Below are 20,555 nucleotides of genomic sequence, written 5' to 3'. Positions count from 1 at the left end.
CCGGTAACAACGTTTTGCGCATGTAATACCGATGTTTTCAGGAACTACGGAAGCGCGGATCGTGGGCAGAATGTCACAGCTGGAAAACAATGAAGCCGGCTAAGCACGGGACCTCCAATTATACTGCAGCTAAGAGATGCATGCACGATAATTAAACGAACCCAAGGTTATCTCGAAATAATAGTTGTATCAAACGGATAATCGTCACGTTTAAATAAAAGACAAAAATTGCAGTCTAATTCTCACTGACAATATCGCATGGATCTATGATCCACGTGTCAAAGTCCCGCGTTACTTTTACGCAGTTTTCTTTCTTTGACAAAATATACCTGTCTAATAAACGTTCGAAAGAATATCGGCGATTGTCAAAATTCACGAGACTGAAGCTAGTAATGTTAGAACGTAACGAAATATTCGGGATAAAATTTTAAGATTGTCGTGTTTCTAAACATACGAATACGTTTAACCTTGTTTCACGTTTCAAACATTCCTAAAATTGCGGGATAACGATTTTCAATAACGTTTGCCAACTTCGGTCTTTGAAAATGAAAAATTCCGTATTAAACTTCTTCCGCACTTGATCTTAATTTGTTCGCTTCAATTTCTTATTGACACAAATCACGTGTCTCATTTTACTTGTGACACGTTATATTCCAAAACGTTACAGCGTTACGGCTTCGGCTACTATCGATAATGTAACGATTACACGTCGCGATTATACAACTATATCAACCCTCGAGGGTGGTTTGCGATAATTTCACGAATATATCATACGCACAAAAGCTTATCGTACACCAATGACCATTCTACGTACACCTTATTTCATTGAAACGATGGGAATAACTGCGAGATATATATTCAACCGATTATGATAAAGTGTCACAATTTCCAAACCCGACTGTCGCTTGTACGTTAGAATTTGATCGGACGAATTGTGAATGAAAAATGCTCAAGTATTCCAAGGCACATGAGATCGGAGACACGAGCGTGTACAAGTACTTCTGAATACCTACAATTTGTAAGAGGGGATTGGAGGCGAGGTAAAATCAACGATGCATGCATCGACGAACGTGTCGGGTATTAGATTAATGCGTGTGTAAACACGGGGGTAATGATGAGCCGGATTTAGCGTACAAACACACACACACAGATACGATTCTACGTACCTTTGAAGAAGAGTTTTCGTCGTTTCGACGGTGATCACGAGGCAGCGTAATTAAGCCAAGAAGAGTAGACACTCGATCGCTGCACCATGTCAATAATTAAAACGATATCGATCGAAGAACCAGAATATACAAACTGAAAACACTTCGCGCGCGGTTTGACGAACGAAACACTGAAAACGAAGAGTAACAGAGGGCGAAAGAAATCACAAATCGCAATCCGTGTCGAGTGTTTTTACACGCGGTGTGTGTGTGTATTTATATTTATATACGGTGTTTAACGGCGTTATAATTTTTCACGTGTCCATCGGTAACAATCCTCGAGGTATAATCCGTGAGGTGAAGAAGGAGAAGCGGCTAATCGCGAGTCTTTGACGAGGCGATGCGAGCCACTGAATCATTTTCCTCGGTTATACTTGTTGGCCTGAAGCACACGAGTCTGCTTGCTGTCCAGGAGGAGGGGTTTATACAAAACTGACGACGACGCGGACCGTAGGATAGATTATTACACAGACCCGGTTGATGCTCTCCCTCGATCCTCCTCGGCTCCTTCGCTCCTTATAGCTTATGGCTTATACCTCTGTGTTGGGTGTAGATAGATATCTATCTCCCTTACTTCGGTTGTTAACGATCGGTTTCAGTCCCGTCGCGAATAAGTCGCGAATAAGTCGCGAGATGCTGTTGCAAAGTCTGGCGATTCTTAGTCACTTTGGTTAATTCCTTTCCTCGTTTACACGCGTACGTATATCCTTAGTATCACAAGAGATTTGTTTGTTGATTTGTTTGTTTATTTTTTGTTGTCGTTTTTTCTTTTTTTTTTTATTTATATCCTTAAAAAGATCACAGTCACAATCGATATACACATATTATGTATGACAGATGGAGGATATTGTTACGGTTTTTCGAGTCGAGCTATTTGTGTTTCGGGAAATTTTTATTTTATTTCATTTTATTTGTTTATTTTTTTTCTTTTCTTTTTTTCTTTATTTTGATTTTGAGATTACTCAGCGCAAGCTCGATTTTCGAATAATTTTTGAGAGAAATAGCGGGACGAAAGAGAGCTGAATAAATTTGATCGTGACGCGTTTTATACGGTAGGAGAGAAAGCTCTCGGGTGCAAAGATCATTCGACTACCCCTTATTGCCTCGATTATAAATAAACGAGCCCGTGCAGCAGCAGCGGTACTCGATTCAAAAATACCGTTTAATCGCCAGCGTTGTAATTTACGCGATTCGTTATTATCTTTCAGCACAATTGTCGGCGTAAAGGGGTGCGTTATATATTTTTATTTTTTCTCACAATCTGATAATAAATAACTCTATATATAGTGTTCGTCTTTTTTTTCTTTACTTCACATACGTAAAGCGTACGTGGATATTTATATGCACGTATAATATTACAACGGTTCGTAAGAACTTGATTATCAATTTTCGTCGATATTCAACTGCAGTGTGGAAATGACACGTTGCCGATTATATGAACGACGGGAATTTTATCAATCGATTTTTTCCAGACCCGTGGCACGCTTGTTTATTTATACAGATTCGATTTGCTCGGTTTTTTTCTTTAATCAAACTTCAAACCGACGAGTTCATTAATTAGCTGCCCTCCTTTCGTAGCTTCTTCGTTTCTTCTATACGTATATACTTGTAGCAATTGCAATTCCTGCTTGCGATAATTGTACGAAACCAATTTTACCCCCGGCGAACTATACAATTCCTAGTTTCTCTTTTAGGCTTTTATTTCGTTATTTTTCTACATATTCGGACGGCTTTTAACCGTCGAATTGATTTGTTAAAATTTATAAACACGGGACCCTGGACTAGAAAGAGCACGACGATTAAATATTACTAAACTATTGTGTGTAGGCTGGTGACAATGTCCGTTTACGTTTATTTACTTATTTATTTATCTATGTCATTTAATTTTTTTTCTCTCGCTCTTTTACTTATTCTTTCGTGTACACGAAAAGCACCGCTATTGGGCCAATCGAAGATTGCGTGTAAAATATCACATCGAAATACGGAGGGAAAAACCCCAAAGAAAAGAAGACTTTTTTTCGTTCGCCTTTATTCTTGGCCTTTTTGCAAATTTTTACTTCAAGCACATCTGTTTCAGCCTTACGAATCTTTTTTGATATTTGTATACTATCCCTATGCTTCTATGTACCAAATTTTGATGACCGCGTGAGAACCGAACCGTTAAATTACCGTACGTTTTTTTCTTCGTTCGGTTTCGTACAAAACGTACGGATGCAAGAGTGCTGTGATAATTAGATAAGCCGTTCAACTGTGTAACGACGAAACGAAGACTTGTTGTATTCGGTAACAATTAATTACAGATAATTCACAGTGATTTTGATAGATAATTTGTACGTTGTGAAATTGAGGAGCAAAATTATGCAGGGGTGGTTATGGTTTCTTTATTGTTTTTGATTGACAAGTCCGAGCGTTTTTTGTTTAAGTATGACGTTTCGGTTTCTCTTTTATGCTTGATGGGTTTATAAGTTGATATATCGGGTCCAGTTTACGTAACGACGAATTCTGTCAACGAGCACCGAACGGTCACGGTTATTCTTCTTATTTTCTTCCTCCTCTTCTTATTATTATGCCGAGCAACGGCGAAGTACACAACAATTTTTAAACGCGAATTCCGACATTCCGTCAGTCACTCCGAATCGGCAATGTGCAGAGGTTATATTTTTTTGAATTAATTTTTTTATTTCTTTCCTTCGATTGATTGTTTCTTTCGTGAAGTTTTGTATTTATCAGGTGGGACGAGGGAAGGAATTAGGGGTTCACCAGTTTTTATCGATTGCGACGCATGCCGCGGAGGTTGCCACCTTAGGAAAAGACCTCCATCTCGCTTTCGGATCTCTTTATTCGATAACACGGCGAGGTGTAATTCCAATTTCGATGCTGGGCGGCTAGCAGCCGGCCTCACACTGAAACTGAAACACCCTCGACCCCACTCTTCACGATCTGCCCTCGGAAATCTCGCACCCCCGATTCCGACCGGAGCGCCATTTTAAGAAGCGGCTACACCGCCAACTTGCCTCTGCTTTCAATCCGTGCTTTTTTCAAAAATCGAACGTCATAGAAGGCTAAACTAAATCTGCAGACGCCCCCGTACAAAAAAAAATTGTCAATTTTTCTTTGAAAAACACTTGTCGGTAAGCTCCGAACAATTGTTCCTGTGTTATTATCTAATCCGCAAATCAAATAGTCCCAACGATGTTTAAAGAAAGAAAACAAAAAAAACCATGTTACTGGACTTTTTTCGCTAATTTATACGAACGAATATCAATCAGACTGTATATCGTCTTCGATTGAAGTTGATGCCGAACGATTTTTTCAACACCCTGAAGTTTGTTACGTATAAACTGTCGATACATTTTCGATGAGTTGTGAACGTGTTTTGGCCCGGGAATAAAAAGGGAGGTTTAATGGGGAGTGGAGAAAATACGCGGCGTAAAAACGGTGCTTGGCGATCGAAAGTAACGCATAATTATTGTTACCTTTCAAATTATTAGTCTCTAAAGTTGGAGCGTCGTGGCGAATTTTTTTACTTCAGGTAGAGAGGAAACTACCTTCAGGTAGTTTTCAAGAAACGCGCCAGGTGTCGCGGAAGAACAGGAAAACAGCCGTCTCTTCCGCATCTGCAAGTTTCCTTTTTGCCGACACCCGCGCGAATACAAATCAACTATTTATAAGTACTGCGTTATATTTTGTCGTATGTATAAAGTTTAATTATTCTCTATCTAATTTTCCGTTTTCAGGAACAAATGAAAGCTTACGAAATCGTGCTTTCAGTCACAGCTTATTTTATTTCTCTCTTGGTCCAATAATGCTAGTACAGAAGTGTTGTTAATTTCTAATGTTTCGTTTTCTCGCTTTATTTAAATCAGATTCGATTTAAAAAAGGTTCACCTATTATTTTAGGGTGTTTCGGAGAAAAATGATTTGCGATTTTTCACCATGACACCACCTAAAAAATTTGTTTTCTTTTAAAGAAAGGTTCTGGTAAAAGGTGAGCGATTTATTTGATGTGTGGAAGATCACGCTAGGCTTATTTTACACTTTTATACTTTTTTAATAATTTTTGAAGTATCGCGAATAAAAAATTGTTTTCATTGCTTACATCAATCATAACATATATTTACGTCACTAAGAAGACCTGCACTTGTAATATTAAGTCTCCACTTGATGTTCGAGAAGTGTATCTGACGATCATTTCATTATTAATTCAATCTCATAAAATAGTTATAATTCAATATGAACTTTCAATTTAGGAGGATAAGATTCCCGGATGATATATCGTTGCGTTATAGATCGTGAACTTTGTGTTGCATATAAATGTCAGGGAAAAAATAATAAGTGACGTGCTACAACGTATTACTATACAAATTCAAAAAACAAATGGGAAAAAGTGAAAAATCAAATAAACTCGATCTTCCACATAACGTAGAACGTTTAATCTTTTGTCAGAATCTTTGTTTTGACCCGAACAAACTTTTAGGGGGTGCCACGGTGAAAAATCGCAAATTAATTTTTTTCAGGAACACCGTATTGTATATATAAGATATTTTGTAAACTATAATAAAGCTAACGTTATGCAATAAACAGTTATATAATTTATATTTTTATCTCTGCGTATATCATACAGTACGTACATATACTTATACTGTATACTATCTTTAGTCGTTGTCGTTTGTGCATTTAATAGTGAACAACTTATAATTTCCATCTACGAACAGTCAAATAAAATACGCGTTGCCTTTAGTTGTAAATTAAATATAAAAATAACAAACACTCTAAAGGCTGAGTAATCAACAATGTGCAAATAAACTGTGATATAAAAAACATCTTATTCAAATTATATAGAAATTGGAATATCAAAATCTATTCATAACAATTGACATGTGTCTTCTGATTAATCAGAAATGAAAATAATATTTAAATGTTATTCCGGCTCAAATTCTTTAGGCAAAAATGTGGAATTGCAGATACTTCTTTTAGTTCATGACAATCGTTGTACCTTAATTTTAAATTGTTTATTTCAAGATTCTAATTTTCTACCTTCGTTTTATATTCATAAACACTCACGATGTAACATGCAACGCTAAACGCTGCTATACATTTTTATATCAAATCAGAGATGGCATTGCTCTAAAAGTCAGTTAATCAGTACAGAGCTCTAGCCGTAGTAAAATAGGAAGCACGGTTTCATTCGGCCAATGTTATAGCATTGATATGACGATATCACGTAACTTAGTTGAAACTTAAACTGCAAAATACTTTTAAGCAGAATGCATTGGTGTTTTGAATCTATGGCGTACAAGTAACTATTAATATTGCATCCAATATCCAAGGAATACACTTTTCTGAATAATGAACAAAAACGACTTCTTATCGATGACGTATCCAGACAATAATATTAATGCAAAATTATGTATCGATAGATTCAAGTTCGGAATCTCAGCATTCTTTAAATATAGTCGTTATCATTGGCAATGAGAGTAACTATCGTCACAAACTGTATACGAACAGACGAGATTAAAGCATTGTATTATTTGGCCATCAGCTTGCTTTCAAATGATTTACAATATATGGCAATGGCAGGTGAAACACCCAACCGGAGTATATGTACGCGCATGAGGATGACACGACTGGGCTGGACCCAAGTGTAACGAGTCCTCGCTTCCTTCGCTCAACTCTTCGATGCTGAATGTATCCGTTAGGTCCTGTTTGTGTTTGTTTGAGTCTTTGGAACGAGAGAGAGGGTACAACGTCATCTCGTCTTCGCTGGAAGGAATAAATAAAAAATACTGTATTTTCATTGCACAAAGTCGATAAAAAAATTGTCAAATGCAGATCGAGACCTCAGATTTTCAACCAGCATTTTTTTTTTTTTATAGATACATAAGTGAGATTACTACAATAATCGTTCACGATACCTTTCACTGTCACTTTCCCAATATTCGACCAACGGATGATGCTCCTTCCCTTTGTGCGGTATAGGCAATCTTTGAATAGAAATGAGTCCCGTACTACTTCCAGAACCAGAATTCCCGATGCCACTATTGGGCAGTTTTTTGTACTCAGAATTCCGTTGAATTCTTTTTGCTTGCTCGATGCGAGCCTCTGTGTTAAATGAATTGAAACTTGCGTTATTACAGAATGTAAATATTTGCATTTCTCTTTCTGTGCGATAATCTATAGCTCATGCATGTTCTGAGGAGAAAAAGATGGATTATCAGCTTTACCCAGTTTCTTCTGCAACTGCTTGGTAGTGCTTCGCTGTGGCGTTGGTACGTGATTACTACTGCTACTGCTGTCACTGCCCTAAAAAGTAAATACGGTTGAGAATTGTACTACATTTAAATTGTTCAAGATCACCTCTTAATCTTACGCACCGGAAATAATCTTTCGTCCTCCAGCTGATTCAAGGCTTTTGGATCACTTTCTATTCCACTATCCTCCATCATTTTAGAAGATTGGAATTAACAATGTTTCAATCCGTTATACATCCGGCTATCTGTTCCAGTTGGTAAAACAAATCGTTATCAAAGTAACTGTATACCTTTTAAAATGATCCGCTATGTGACTCTGTTCAAAAATTGCACTGATTACGATAATTATTGGTAAATACAGAGAAGAGAAAAATCATATGCTGTTTCTCAAGAGAACCGTTTTAAATACATCTGTTATTTTTTTACCCAAGATGAGAGATGATTCCAAGTAGAGAAAACAGTATTTAGGCATTGACTTACACTTTCCATAACATAATTTTCCAAACAATTGTACGTCTCACTAGTAGCACAGGGTTTTCAAGTATCACTTTATTAATTGCAAGATAATTTGCAAACTAATATCAGAACAATCTGATAGTTCGTGAAAGCATATTTACAAACTGAATGAATCCTTGCTGCACACACGAAACTTGTTGAACTGTTACAACAGTGCCATGAGGTAATGCTGGATAGTATTGATCTGTTCCATCATGAAACGCGACAGTGGAAATTTTACCGCATCAGGGACATGTTTACATGAATGAAAGCAATTCATTAAGGAATAAAAAACATTTCCAAATTTAGTATTTAGGCAAACATCACAAATAAATACATTATAAAATTTGTTATACTAACGCGAGATTATATCGTATAATCATTGTGTTGATTCCTACCAGTTGAGTGGTGATAAATAATAAAAATCGTCCAATATATTATATGAAGATTTTTCGATCTGCACTCCACCGTATTTTTTGTTTCGTATTTTCATTTTTATAATATCAGTTTATTTTGCAGCAATTTCCAGAGGATTTTGCTTCTACAAAATCTTTCATACGAGGGAAATACAGCGGCCATTAACTGATGGAAAGTTATAGAAATTTAAAGAAACTTTTCACTGTACAATGATTAAAATGCATAGAAAAAAAATATATTAACTCGAAAGTTGAGCTCAAGTTTCAAACTCTGAAAATATTTACTCTCAATAAGATCTCTTAGAGAACACATAAATTAAGCGGAAATGAGTCCAGGAAATTGTGTGAGCTATCAGTACGGTTCTCCTTGTTATCTACCCTAGCAACCATTGAATTGTATCAAGAGGATGTAAGAATAAAACAAAAGATTGTGTAAAAAAAATAATAGAGTTCCAACTGGTTCCAGCTGCAGAACAGAACAGCCCGCAATTCGCTGTCAAAAATAAAAATTTCCACTGCAATGCGAGGCACATAATTAAAAAATTACACATCACATTCTATGCCAAACTAATATTTAACTGCTCAAATCTTCGAATAACTTGATGAATTATCAAAATTACTTCACAAGACAAACAATATCCGATCAAATTGTGTTTGTGGAAATATTAGTGATTTACTATAAAAGGCTCAATAGACGCGTATAGCTGGCTGAAGGAGTTTCAGATCTCTATAAATATCAACAGTTAGCCGTCTGTAAACACAATGCCGATACAACAACCCAAGAAACAAATCTCCAAGATATCCGATATGACAGTATGTCCGCACGAATAGTTGCTTTTTTTAAACATTACGAGAACAAGATGATCGAGCATATGGAAATTGAGAATAAGTCAGGAAAAGAACATCCGACTATTTGTAAGTGAAAATTTAATGTTGTACACTTATTACTTTCAGCAAATGTCGCTGAATCTTAGCAAAGAAAAGAGCCGCATGTCGCGCCAGGACATGGGAGGAGGGGACATGGATTGGATGCGAGGAAAAATTCACCTCAAACCAGATGACCAGCTACAGTTACCAGAAATCGTAAGTAAATATCTAGATTGAAAATGATATATTTGTCGGTTACTTGTCGCTAAACATTATATCGCCACTCAAAATAATACTACATTTATATATGGAGTATCGACGTCAAGACTTTAAGATTTTGTCAGAGTTCTCAAGTCATTAAATGTAAATTTTATCAACACAGGAACTGCAGGAAGAAATTGCGAGAGTTCTGATGATGCACAATACCCGTATTCCAGATGCGCTTGTCGAGTGGTCATGGAGGCAAAGAGAGTTCGTCAGATTGCCAAACCCGCCGCATTTGGTAACGCTTTTGAACATACCAGGAACGATATTACACAAAGAGTCAGAGGAAGCGAGAATTCAAATATCGGGAGGAATTATCAGCAAGTACCATTGTGATGAAGTATAAATATTTGCGCGAAGAAACACGCACATCACCCAACAATGCACAAAGTTAAATTTGTTATTTGACGCGGCAAGATCTTAGCCTATCATAATCTTGAGACAGTAATATTTCTTTAGTGGATACTCAGGAAGAACCGATAGATTTCTTAGTCGAGAGAGACGAAGATGACGAAGAGGAAGAGCAAGGTCACGAAGAAGAAGAAGATGGGCAAGACGCTAACCAAGAGGACGAAGGTATAAAATCAAATATCTTGGCTGATCGTGTATTAACTAATCCAAAGAGCTACTCATTTTCAATTGCTCTCACCTTTCATTAACCAACAGAAAAAATAGAGGATGCTGAGAAGCCTGCAGAGGCCCAACAAGAACCTGAACCTGAGCCTGAACCAGACGAGGAGGAGGGTGAGGTAGTAAAGCCAAAAAAAGTTCCCAATCAATTCAACTTCTGCGAAAGAGCTGCTCTGACCTATAATAATCTTATGAGGGTGAGTGAGTAGTTTCGATACAATTTACGTTTGAACAAAAAGAAGTTTTGCATTAATAATGTCACTGTGGGCAAACATACCAATGACGGTACATAATTTGATTACTTCCATGATGTATAATAGCATTTAATGATCATTTGTCAACCTTACAAGATAACCGAAATTATAATTTCAGGAAATGTCTACTCAAACCGTACCTCCACCAAGAGCAACATTCAACGCGCACGTTTTCCAGTGGATAATATTCGATGAATATCAGGTTTGTCATAAAAGTTCGATCAAGCGCGAACATGTTTAAAAATAAGAATATTTTCAAATGTCTCTTCAAATGCCATCGTAGGAAGATTATGCTCAGCAACAACGAGAAAAAGAAAAGGAAAGAAAAGTACCTTTACCTCAACCAAAGAAAGAGGATTTAAAACGAAAAGCTCAGATGGAAGCAATGGCTGCGAACATTAGAATGTTGCAGGCTTCTAAAACATTGGAAAGAATGGTGAATCAAAATATTTTCAATGAAATATCTCAAGGTGAATACTCAAACTTGTTCACTTTTCATACGAGCAATAATTAACATGGATTCATCTGAGATAACAAGAGCATCTTAAACTCTGAAGTGTTTCTTCTCAATCACCCTAAGTAATCAAATTATACAGACTATCGGTACTGGAATGATCCAAGCGACGAGTTCAAAGACGGCGAAGGCTCTCTATTGCCGTTGTGGAAGTTTAGTTATGAGAAATCAAAGAAGCACGATGTCACCGACATGTGCTTCAACGGAAGATACAATGATTTCTTTGCTGTGGCTTTTGGAACAAGTTAGTACATCGTAAACATATGACTAAAAATTGAACATAGTGTACAGCAATATCGAATATTATTTCAAATACTGTAGACTGAACTTCACGTTTTAGTGTCATTTGGGAGTCCAGTAAGCACAGGAAACGTCTGTCTCTTCAGTCTTAAAAATCCATCATATCCAGAGTGGATTTGCCCGACCGATTCTCCCGTCATGTGTCTAGACTTCAATGCTCAACACCCCCATTTGCTGGTCATTGGTAAAGACAACAGTCGTATGTAGAGAAAATTAGATCAGTGATGTTAAAACTTTTCGTAAAAGACTAAAAATACGTCAACACATTTGAATCCATTCTATCAAAAAATCGATTGTATGGTATACTTCTAGATCTTGCTAGTCAAGTTCTCGACTCAAATTTGATGATTCTTGCATGTATCGTTATTCCATAATATTTATGTCTTATAAAGGAACAATGGATGGTACAGTAGCAGTGTACAACATAATGTTGCCACCAACAGAGCCGCAATATAAGAGCAATGAAGTTACGCAAAAGCACGGAGGTATTGTATGGGAGGTACGTTGTGCTTAACAATTGTTCGCTTCGGTAAATTTCGCTTTTCGTAAAATGAATACGAATTTTATTGTACACCGAGTTCCTAGGTGAGATGGGCGCCAGATACCGAAGAAGGAAATCTTACCTTCTATAGTGTAAGCATCGATGGGAAAATCAATCATTGGGTGTTAAATCAGAACGATTTAGGTGTCACCACCATTATGACATTATATCTTGACAGACCTCCTATTCCCGGGCCAGATGGTACCATGATTACCCTGAAAGGTACGAAACAAAAATAACATGGTGTGAGAAATAAATTACAATAGGTACTCTAGATAAAAAATTAAAAGGTATCGAGGAGTATCAATCTAACATTTTTTTCTCCAGGATGTGGAACATGCATAGCTTTCCATCCGAACGATGGAAATATATTTCTAGTGGGAACTGAAGAAGGTACGATTTACAAGTGCAATACGGCTTACAGCAGTATATACATGAGGACTTATGACGAAGCCCATAATATGCCTGTACACAGAATTGTCTTCAACAAATACAATTCAAGCATATTTGCTAGCTGTTCCGGCGACTGGAGAATCAAAATATGGGAAGACGAAAGGCTGTTAGTTGTGCATTAAATTTTTAATCTTAACGATGTCCAAAATTTAAAATAATGGTTGAAAGCAATTGTATTTGTTCCGAGTGTATATTACAATACTTTAAGAATGACATATATTTCAGAGAGCCTCTGTTCATGTTTGACCTTGGAGTGCCGATCGGGGATGTTCAATGGGCTCCGTACAGTTCAACAGTTTTGGCTTGTGTGTCGAACGATGGAAAAGTTACAGTGTTTGACTTGAATATAAATAAATATCGGCCGATTTGTACTCAAGCAATTGTTAGTAAAAGAAGGAACAAGCTAACTAGACTGGCATTTAATGCTGCGCTGCCTTTCATAATCGTTGGGGATGATAAGTAAGTGTGATTATATGTAATGAAAAAAATAAGAGTACAAAATATCTTCACGCTTCTACGATTTCTCATCGGTAATCACTAATCTATTATCTACATTATAATTAACAGGGGAACAGTACACACGCTGAAATTATCACCAAATTTACGACTCAAAATAAAGCCGACGAAAAAGCAGTTGCAAATGACACAGTACGAATTAGAAGCGTTAAAATTAGAACGGCTTCTGAGCTTTGTTAGAGAACCGCCAGTTTTAGTTCCCCCACCAGACGTTAGAATAACAAATTAGATATTCTGCGAAATACAAATTAAATAGAACTTTATCCAAATAGAAAGAAATAACCGAGATGAGATATTCTTGTAAATATTTGAATATATAATATTACTTTTATAAATGAATATATTTGAACCGTGTTTAATATTGTTATGTTTTGTTGTGAAATTATTGATGCAACGATTTATATTTATCAAAATATTGAATTAGTTAAATTAACTTTATCACTCTGTGGATTGAGCCACTTGAGTCGAATGTAAGTTTTCTATAGTTTTCGTAAATTTACAAATTTAATATATAATTTCTTCACAACTTATGCGTCCAATATTTGAACAAATCAAGGAAACTCAGTTTGCTTCTCTTTCATCCCTTTGAAGTTACAGAGCAAACGTGAAATAATTGGGCACGACAAATTGAGAGTCAAAATATTCAGATAATTTATTTCAGAAATCCATATTGGACATTTGTTGCTAGATCTACAATAGTTAAATAATTGTTATACGAGTTTTTATCTGGATGGGTCTTGCATTGTGTAAACTAATGGGACACCGCCCTGTGTCATTGTAAATTGTTAATAAAGATATCACAAGAGAATGATGAAGACAGATTAATTCATTCTTTCAATTATATACCTACATATGTACCTATAGTAGCAAGTAAATGTAAATGATGGAATATTAGAATAAGCCTAATATTAAGTGTCGACGTCACATAAAAAATCCATATTATTATTCACGCTCTTAGCGAAATATTCTTCGTCGTCTTCTTCTTCTTTTTTTTTTTTTCGTCGAAAAAAAGGCAATCACACATTCTTAGCATTGAAGATAATGACTGTGTCGATCCATGTATGAATATGTAACATTTATATATAGCCTCTTTGAATATACATGGTATATGTATAACTACGTAACAAGAAAACTCCTACCAAAACCTTCAACGATTCTGAATTCTGGGTTAAGATTAAGTTTTTGGTCTTTATCATAAAGCCGCACGTGTCAACCCTTACTCACTATCAACATTTGATGAAAAAAAATGTCGTAACTATTCAAAATTTGTGGCGGTACTATCGGTATATACCAGAAGCACAAATTTATGACAAAAACAATAATTTTATGATAGTATTGCTGAGAAAAGGTAGGGATGAAAAGCAACGGTAAATTCATTACCAGTATGGAGCTCACAAAATATAACTAACAAACTTGTGGACAGAATGAGAAGTCGATAATTATTATTCAAATGATATTCACACGAATATATTTTGTTACCTAGGCGGAAAAAGAATAGGACGAAACGCCCAGCCTAGCTGACTTTTCTTCGAAATATTCTGAAAGTTATCTCTATTAATCTTCTAAAGTGATAATAATTTCAAAAAATGAAAAATGTAAATAGTAATGTTGTGGAAAAAGAAATACACATACAGAAGTTGTCATAATTTCAAGGAAATACAACTTTTCAAGTTGATCGCATTGTTTGACAAGTTAATAATTCGGGTTACGTCTCTTAAAAGTCAATCATTATATGATGATAAAAAAAAAAATTAAACTATAACTAGGTATTACAGCGATTTAATCAATCCGTTGTGTGATATGAAAAAGATGGTTTTCAAAAATTTCTAATCAGGAAAGAGTTTTCCAGGTACTTCAGGGTTTTCTATCACACCTTTATAATATTTTATTTCTAAAAAATCTCTAATATTATTTGGACACGGTACTTGTCTGCCGGCGAATTCAATACTGGACATCGGATGTAAAAATTGCTCCGGAAAATCCTTGTTCTTCAAAAACCAGGCATCTTTCATCATCGTACCATTTTCAGAATAAAATGGAAGCAAATTGACGTGAAGATGGTTTGTTTTGGAGTATTGAACTTTAAAAAATTCACCCTCCGTAGCTTTTTCCCAAATGAATCCCTGGTTATCTGTTACCGGCTTGTTCCTAGCTCTGGCCAACCACGGAGACCTCATAATATCGTCACGATTCAATCCTACGTCAACTTGATGACCCCATGGTAATATATCTCCATTTCTCATCGCCCCTAGCAGCGAATCTCCTTCAATCCAGAACCGAATGCCAACTTCTTCCAGCTTATCAAATACATGATGGGCTACTCTTCTCAGGCCCGTTAAACAACAGGGAGGTGTGTATCGGTTTTGATAAAGGTAGGATGGTATTCCATTAACAACGGATCCGAAACATCTTGGGGTCTCTCGAGAACAGCCGTACCATTCGACAGACCCGGATACGCGCGTCACTTTTTTTATCCCTAATTTCTCGAACATTTCACGTTCTCGACTTCGAGATAACTGCTCCACCTTCCACTGTGCTTGATGGCTACGAAATAGTAGCTTCCCTTCGTTGAAATGATGATCGTTCATTATATGCACCTGAGAAAAGAAGGCACATTCCAGAATTTCAGTGCAATACATGAAGCATGTGAAGCTTCTCACATCAAACTGGCCCCTTTCATCTTATTGATTTCAAAAAAATCTCAAGGGCATTAAATCAAATTACTCCAATAAAGAGTACAAGTGAGAAAAGTGACCTGCTACTCCTGCTAGAGGTAAGAAGCTCCACATGTTCCTGTTCTGAAAGAGTACGAACAGATCTATCTGTTAAGAATCAAGTTTAGATGAAAACCAAACGATATATTCTCACCATATCGATACCAAATTTCTTTGGTGTTGGTGATAAGAATTTCATCAATTCAGAACATAATGTATATTACGTAGGTGAATTAAAATAATATAATGGTTGTACTTACCAGAAAGCAAGCTCTGAATCTAAATACATGCATAACAAGCACATACCGAGAATGTGTAGCGTCCAAATAGATAACAAAAATCGATGTAACACTAAAAATAAACCGCAACATTTCCGACTATATTACGATGTACGTGGCTAAAAATAATTATTACATTGGGCGTGATGTAGATTACATTTGGTAAGGGAAGATACTGCAGGCAATTTTGCATTCAACTATTATCGTAGTAATTTCATCAGCTATTACGGTATAAGCAATGAAATCGTCAGTCTATGTAAATATCCATAACTACATGTAGTACCGCTAGATGCTAGGTGGGAAAGAATTTCCTACGCTTTTAGTGATCAGAGAAAAAATAATGTTGGTTAAATATTACAATACTCAACATGTTTGATAATTGTAAAAGTCATAGAATCGCATACCTTAGCTCCCAACGCCGTAGTCTGGATGTAGAAAGCGTCTGTGAATGGCAGAATGAATGGATCGGATAATTTCCTCAACGTTCTAGCTTCAATCATAGTACCGTGACGTCCGATTATAGAATCACACGTGGATCCGTCGATATTCGACATTTCTAGGCTCCACTCTTTTACTCGCAGTGCCATCCCAATGCAACTTAAAGGATTGGCACCGACTGGCACCGAAACAGCCCCCAACTTTGACGCCTGGATAATCATACTCTGGAACAGTGAAAATGTTCAACTTATGTAATCATCGCATAATAGAGGTAAAAAATTATTAGCTGTTGAAACAGTTGGACATCATAAAATCATGAATGGAATAAAATTTATGGGACGTGATAAATAGTATTAAAATATGAGACAAACATCACAGAAGTTTATACTCAAGTTCACTCATCTAAGTTTGCGCACACTTCGATGATTTTTCTTACTGAGTTTAGTAAAGTAACTAACAACTCGAGAAGCGTACCTGCAATACTTGTTTGGTGCTCAATCTGGTAGCATCGGGAAGGAATAGAACGAATTTTGTTCTGATGAAAAAGAGGGGATTCCTTTCGTCGAAGGACTTGTTAAAATTGAGTTGGAGATTGATTAGCTTCACGTATCGCATTGTATTATTTTTGAAGTCCAGTTCCAGCGGCGGATAGGGAAGCTGGTCGCATATTATCAAAATGGGAATTAACGGAAAGGCGGTCATCACGGACTCGACCGTGGCAGAGACGTCATTTTCGAATGTTTCAAATTGACGGATAACAATCGTCACTGACCGCGCTAAGCCTCGATGAACCTTTTGGGATGTTTCGACCGTCGAGGCGGCCGGCGTCGCCGTCAGAGAGACGCTCGGAGCCGCGAATAATCTCCATATTCTATGCCACACGACTATATTACCAACCAACGCGAGCACCAGTAATATTTTAACCAGTTTGAGACGCATATTTTACTAAGAAAAACTCGATTTACTCAACAATTCCATGATTAGAACGGATATTTGACAGGTCGCTTCGTTTTCGTATCAACGATAACAACCAACAGACGACGCAACATTAACGGTCATGCTTTGCCGGGACTCGCTAGTCCTTGGCGCGGATTTTCAACTTTGACTACTTTACAACGTGAGAATTGATTGATGAAACTTGTTTTTGACGACGTGATTTACGAATACATTTATTACTTCAAAAACGAACCGTATGAAAAAGTGTTCGATTAATCACTGGGGTACTGTTTTTAACGAAAAAAGAAACATTTTTACAAGACGTACGAGCGTTGACTGAGGATAATCTTCAGTCAACGGTACAAGCAATGTGTACGAGACATTTTTCGCGCAGAATTATTATTGCCAAATTCGTACCCCTGGGCATATTTTCGTGCAAAGTACTCGATGGGTAATTTGGCGATCAGGTAGCTTCTTTACCGAAAGGAGCCGTCAATTACTCCGTGCCATTAGGCACACAAAACCGCATTAGGGTTGCCGTTTTTAATATTCTTCAGACGAGGTCAAGTTACAGCCATACTTATGCACCTTATACATAAACATGTAAGGTATTGTTACACGTTTGTATTAAAAGATCAATTTTTAAATTAGGGTATCTGTTACTCCATAACACTGGTGGAAAACCTGATAGTACATAGTACAAGGACTACGGCCAATAGATATTAAATGCATTCAATATAGAATATTTTTTCAGTAATCTTTATTTTACAGTTGGCTGTAGAGGAAAATACAATGAATTTTTAAAAATGTTAATGTTATGGCTTGTACGGTTTCACCAAGTTCTCGGAAAATTCTTTTATATGCTGAACTCCGCGAACTTCGCGTTCCAGCAATGGCAGTTTCGTCACGTGGAAGTCCTCGTACAAATCTGTAATCTTTGAATCGACGAGAGTAGTTAGATCAAAGTAGTTAAAAGTATGAAAAAATATTGAAACGAATTTTTCCAATTATACGCTATAGAAATTATAAATTGGAAAAATGATACGACGAGAGGTCAACGAATTACCTGATCTAAATGCTTATCCTGAATTTTGTGCCTGGCTTGGCAGAGTCTGCAAGGCACATCGCCTTCTTTTAGGAATAACAATTGGTTTACAATAACGTTGTGAGTGTCAATGCCGCATTTTGTTAACTCTTGAACTAGTCTTTCCGTTTCATAGAGGGACAAAAATTCGGCTATACAAACACAGATGAAAGTTGTTTGTTCTGGGTCCCGGAATTGGTCGTTCACTTGACGAATCACTGCCAGCATTTCTTCCATTTTATTTGAAAATGTATCGACGTTGATATCCGACATACCCAACAATGAACCTATCTGTAAAAAGTGAGGTCCATTTTATTAAGATGATCTGTTTAGCTGTATGATAGAACACGATAATTGATTTCTATTGCACATACCTGAGATATGAAGGGACTGATTTTCATTTTCAGTCTCATTAATTTTCCTAAACCCTTCTCTACAACTTGTGGAAAGGACAACAACCTCAGAGTGTGACCGGTTGGCGCCGTATCAAATACAACAACCGAAAAGTTCATTGCTTTCACAAGCCTGAAAAAGGTATGAACAAAATTAAAGCAATGATTTCTTGTCACCATACACGATTTGTCGATTGTGTAGAAAACATTTGACTTTCTACAATAATTACTTCGACATATTTTGAGACTTGGAGTTAAAAAAGTTTACTCACTTCATTACTTCGGCGTAGCTCATAGCTTCATCTATTCCAGGAAAGGCGCCGACTATCTCCTGCATCACGCTTCTGCTCAAACGTATCGCTTCTCCTCCTATGACTCCTAAAAATTGTTGAGAAGGTAAATTCAGTTGAATATATTCCATTTTCAGAATAATTCCAATATCGACTAACCGGCTTCGCCTTCAAAATATTCTTCAGGCAGTTCTGTGATACCAACATTGGGGTCAATTTCCATGGCAAATAGATTATCAAATCCTTTTACTTTTGTGGGTACTTTGCTGAATTTCTGATCAAACGCATCTGAGATGTTGTGCGCAGGATCTGTGGAAATGATCAAGACGTTCTCGCGAACTTTAGCTAGTTGAATGGCCAAGGAGCAGCTGTATTGAAAAAAGAATTAGAGATACAATTATCGGTTTATGAATGTCATTTTAACCGGACAACTATTTTCCTACGATATTTTCTCCCTCATGTATAGGTTATGTACACATCACCTGCATGTTGTTTTCCCAACGCCTCCTTTTCCGCCGACGAATATCCATCTCAACGATCGTTGATCAATCACGTTTCGCACGGACGCTTCCAGCGGCTCAAATTCGACATTCGCAGCCATATTTTTCAATCTCTGATTAACTCAAAAATCGAAATGTCACCCGTCACGACAAACTAATTTCGCAGTTTCGCTGCTTGCGCTCAAGCGTCACGCTCTGCGCCAATCTTTCACAGCTGATGCTAATGACAGTTGTTCCCAACTTGTGCTCAACTGTTACAGTGATAAACACAGATGCTCAAACAATGATGCAATCAATATATCTATGCTTTTACGAATCCTGTATTGCGTTTGAATTCATGTCAAACAAGTTTTATTGAAGAATGAAACCTTATTAGCCATTGTACAATGACAGTATCATTCCATTTTATGAGTTACGAAGCCGTGAGATTCATTGACCAAAAGCTAATTCCGCTATATTTTACAATTCATCCCTGGCTAAAATGACCGTCCCGATTGCGAATTGAGTTCCTTGAGACACTGTACTGGAACTAAATAAAAGAAAAATAATGCATTTCGACTTTTACTCGGATAGCCAAAAACTCGCTCCACATTTTGAAATCATAAAATTGAAAATACATCTAAATCTACCTCCACTACAGTACGTTTAAAGTTCGTTGTGAACTCGACCCATCTCTGGACTTTGAGCGAAATTCGACATAACACAGCTAGGTATTATAATATCATTCAGGTATATTCATCAAAATAAATGCGGTTTCAACCGCGACACTTGCAAACACAAATTGAAACGTGAACTAAAATCACGCGTCTAAGTTACAAAATGTTAACATTGTGAATTTTTTAAAAAGTAGAATGCGATTTTAGCACGGCATTTTTTTTTTCATCAAATCAAATGCGTCATCGCGCCTGCAGGTTTGTCTCTCCGAATATCCCCTGAGTTGCCATGGAAACGGGCGGTAGGTAGAAGACTGTAAACAATACAATACATAACGCACCCGCATATCGAATGGTTTAAAAATGTTTTTCATACACGATCCGTTTGTTCGTTATTTATTTTTCTCCGTTATTTTAGAAAATATTTTCCAAGTAAACACGTATCCGAACGGGGAGTTGTTCCAATACGTTACTCCTAATATGTGCAAAAGAGGGGAATATTTCAACGTTGGATCATTAATTTGCACAGCTTGTGACACGACGAAGAACCTCGAACCCTCCAAA

General features: G+C 36.8%; 5 protein-coding genes across 16 annotated transcripts in view; 1 reads left to right on the top strand and 4 right to left on the bottom strand.

Annotated features, from left to right (window-relative positions):
* Ih (hyperpolarization activated cyclic nucleotide gated potassium channel Ih) overlaps positions 1 to 4,091 on the bottom strand; it is a 166,123-nt gene extending 162,032 nt beyond the window's left edge. For all 9 annotated transcript variants that reach the window (XM_046630182.2, XM_046630208.2, XM_046630198.2 and 6 more), the window contains exon 1: positions 1,167 to 4,091. The gene's annotated coding sequence lies outside the window, so the exon portion shown is untranslated. The remainder of the gene's footprint in view (positions 1 to 1,166) is intronic.
* The window catches only part of LOC124220882 (dynein intermediate chain 2, ciliary), a 46,809-nt gene extending 33,874 nt beyond the window's left edge, over positions 1 to 12,935 (top strand). The window contains exons 1-14 of one of the 3 annotated variants that reach the window (XM_046630292.2): positions 7,884 to 9,180; positions 9,322 to 9,450; positions 9,617 to 9,818; positions 9,958 to 10,074; positions 10,165 to 10,325; positions 10,501 to 10,584; positions 10,666 to 10,852; positions 10,979 to 11,140; positions 11,237 to 11,380; positions 11,589 to 11,695; positions 11,782 to 11,959; positions 12,065 to 12,296; positions 12,416 to 12,649; positions 12,758 to 12,935. In XM_046630292.2, the coding sequence (XP_046486248.1) occupies positions 9,130 to 9,180; positions 9,322 to 9,450; positions 9,617 to 9,818; positions 9,958 to 10,074; positions 10,165 to 10,325; positions 10,501 to 10,584; positions 10,666 to 10,852; positions 10,979 to 11,140; positions 11,237 to 11,380; positions 11,589 to 11,695; positions 11,782 to 11,959; positions 12,065 to 12,296; positions 12,416 to 12,649; positions 12,758 to 12,935 (2,166 nt within the window). In that variant the 5' untranslated portion in view covers positions 7,884 to 9,129. Of the gene's footprint in view, positions 1 to 7,883; positions 9,181 to 9,321; positions 9,451 to 9,616; positions 9,889 to 9,957; positions 10,075 to 10,164; positions 10,326 to 10,500; positions 10,585 to 10,665; positions 10,853 to 10,978; positions 11,141 to 11,236; positions 11,381 to 11,588; positions 11,696 to 11,781; positions 11,960 to 12,064; positions 12,297 to 12,415; positions 12,650 to 12,757 lie in introns of those variants that run through there. The other 2 variants (XM_046630284.2, XM_069136495.1) reach the window with 2 other exon arrangements.
* On the bottom strand, positions 4,989 to 11,952 carry LOC124220969 (uncharacterized). Of its 2 annotated transcripts, none has more exons than XM_046630474.2 (5): positions 11,820 to 11,952; positions 7,580 to 7,701; positions 7,430 to 7,508; positions 7,121 to 7,307; positions 4,989 to 6,968 (listed from the first exon to the last, which is right to left on the bottom strand). In XM_046630474.2, the coding sequence occupies exons 2-5, from the start codon at positions 7,649 to 7,651 to the stop codon at positions 6,764 to 6,766; spliced, it is 543 nt and encodes a 180-aa protein (XP_046486430.1). In that variant the 5' UTR covers positions 7,652 to 7,701; positions 11,820 to 11,952; the 3' UTR covers positions 4,989 to 6,763. The 2 variants fall into 2 exon arrangements, with proteins under 2 accessions (XP_046486430.1, XP_046486440.1); XM_046630484.2 differs by lacking the exon at positions 11,820 to 11,952 and adding an exon at positions 7,937 to 8,120.
* A 736-nt stretch (positions 12,936 to 13,671) lies between the features above and the next one.
* Positions 13,672 to 17,554, bottom strand: LOC124220919 (ribitol 5-phosphate transferase FKRP). Its single transcript, XM_046630368.2, has 3 exons — positions 16,611 to 17,554; positions 16,103 to 16,360; positions 13,672 to 15,303 (listed from the first exon to the last, which is right to left on the bottom strand). Exons 1-3 carry the CDS (start codon positions 17,073 to 17,075, stop codon positions 14,533 to 14,535), a joined length of 1,494 nt encoding a protein of 497 aa, XP_046486324.1. The 5' UTR covers positions 17,076 to 17,554; the 3' UTR covers positions 13,672 to 14,532.
* A 261-nt stretch (positions 17,555 to 17,815) lies between these two features.
* LOC124220939 (ATPase ASNA1 homolog) lies at positions 17,816 to 19,565 on the bottom strand. Its single transcript, XM_046630414.1, has 6 exons — positions 19,321 to 19,565; positions 18,998 to 19,206; positions 18,821 to 18,926; positions 18,531 to 18,681; positions 18,139 to 18,447; positions 17,816 to 18,007 (listed from the first exon to the last, which is right to left on the bottom strand). Exons 1-6 carry the CDS (start codon positions 19,437 to 19,439, stop codon positions 17,888 to 17,890), a joined length of 1,014 nt encoding a protein of 337 aa, XP_046486370.1. The 5' UTR covers positions 19,440 to 19,565; the 3' UTR covers positions 17,816 to 17,887.
* Between the last annotated feature and the right edge of the window lie 990 nt (positions 19,566 to 20,555).

The sequence above is a fragment of the Neodiprion pinetum genome, chromosome 1 (genome assembly GCF_021155775.2).
Source record: "Neodiprion pinetum isolate iyNeoPine1 chromosome 1, iyNeoPine1.2, whole genome shotgun sequence".
Classification (NCBI taxonomy): domain Eukaryota; kingdom Metazoa; phylum Arthropoda; class Insecta; order Hymenoptera; family Diprionidae; genus Neodiprion; species Neodiprion pinetum.
This window is presented reverse-complemented; position numbering and strand designations above follow the sequence as displayed.

Bases quoted from the DNA above. Each gene is read 5' to 3' on its own strand.
- LOC124220969 (XM_046630474.2), bottom strand. From the start codon at position 7,651: ATGATGGAGGATAGTGGAATAGAAAGTGATCCAAAAGCCTTGAATCAG. The intron at 7,308-7,429 runs GTAAAGCTGATA...CATTTAACACAG, and splicing joins GCAGTTGCAGAAGAAACTGG to AGGCTCGCATCGAGCAAGCA. The intron at 6,969-7,120 runs GTATCGTGAACG...TATTCCTTCCAG, and splicing joins TGGGAAAGTGACAGTGAAAG to CGAAGACGAGATGACGTTGT.
- LOC124220919 (XM_046630368.2), bottom strand. From the start codon at position 17,075: ATGCGTCTCAAACTGGTTAAAATATTACTGGTGCTCGCGTTGGTTGGT. The intron at 16,361-16,610 runs GTACGCTTCTCG...TCACTGTTCCAG, and splicing joins GCACCAAACAAGTATTGCAG to AGTATGATTATCCAGGCGTC. The intron at 15,304-16,102 runs GTATGCGATTCT...TTCTTTTCTCAG, and splicing joins CTACGGCGTTGGGAGCTAAG to GTGCATATAATGAACGATCA.
- LOC124220939 (XM_046630414.1), bottom strand. From the start codon at position 19,439: ATGGCTGCGAATGTCGAATTTGAGCCGCTGGAAGCGTCCGTGCGAAAC. The intron at 19,207-19,320 runs GTGATGTGTACA...TTTTCAATACAG, and splicing joins GTTGGGAAAACAACATGCAG to CTGCTCCTTGGCCATTCAAC. The intron at 18,927-18,997 runs GTTAGTCGATAT...AACAATTTTTAG, and splicing joins ATATTTTGAAGGCGAAGCCG to GAGTCATAGGAGGAGAAGCG.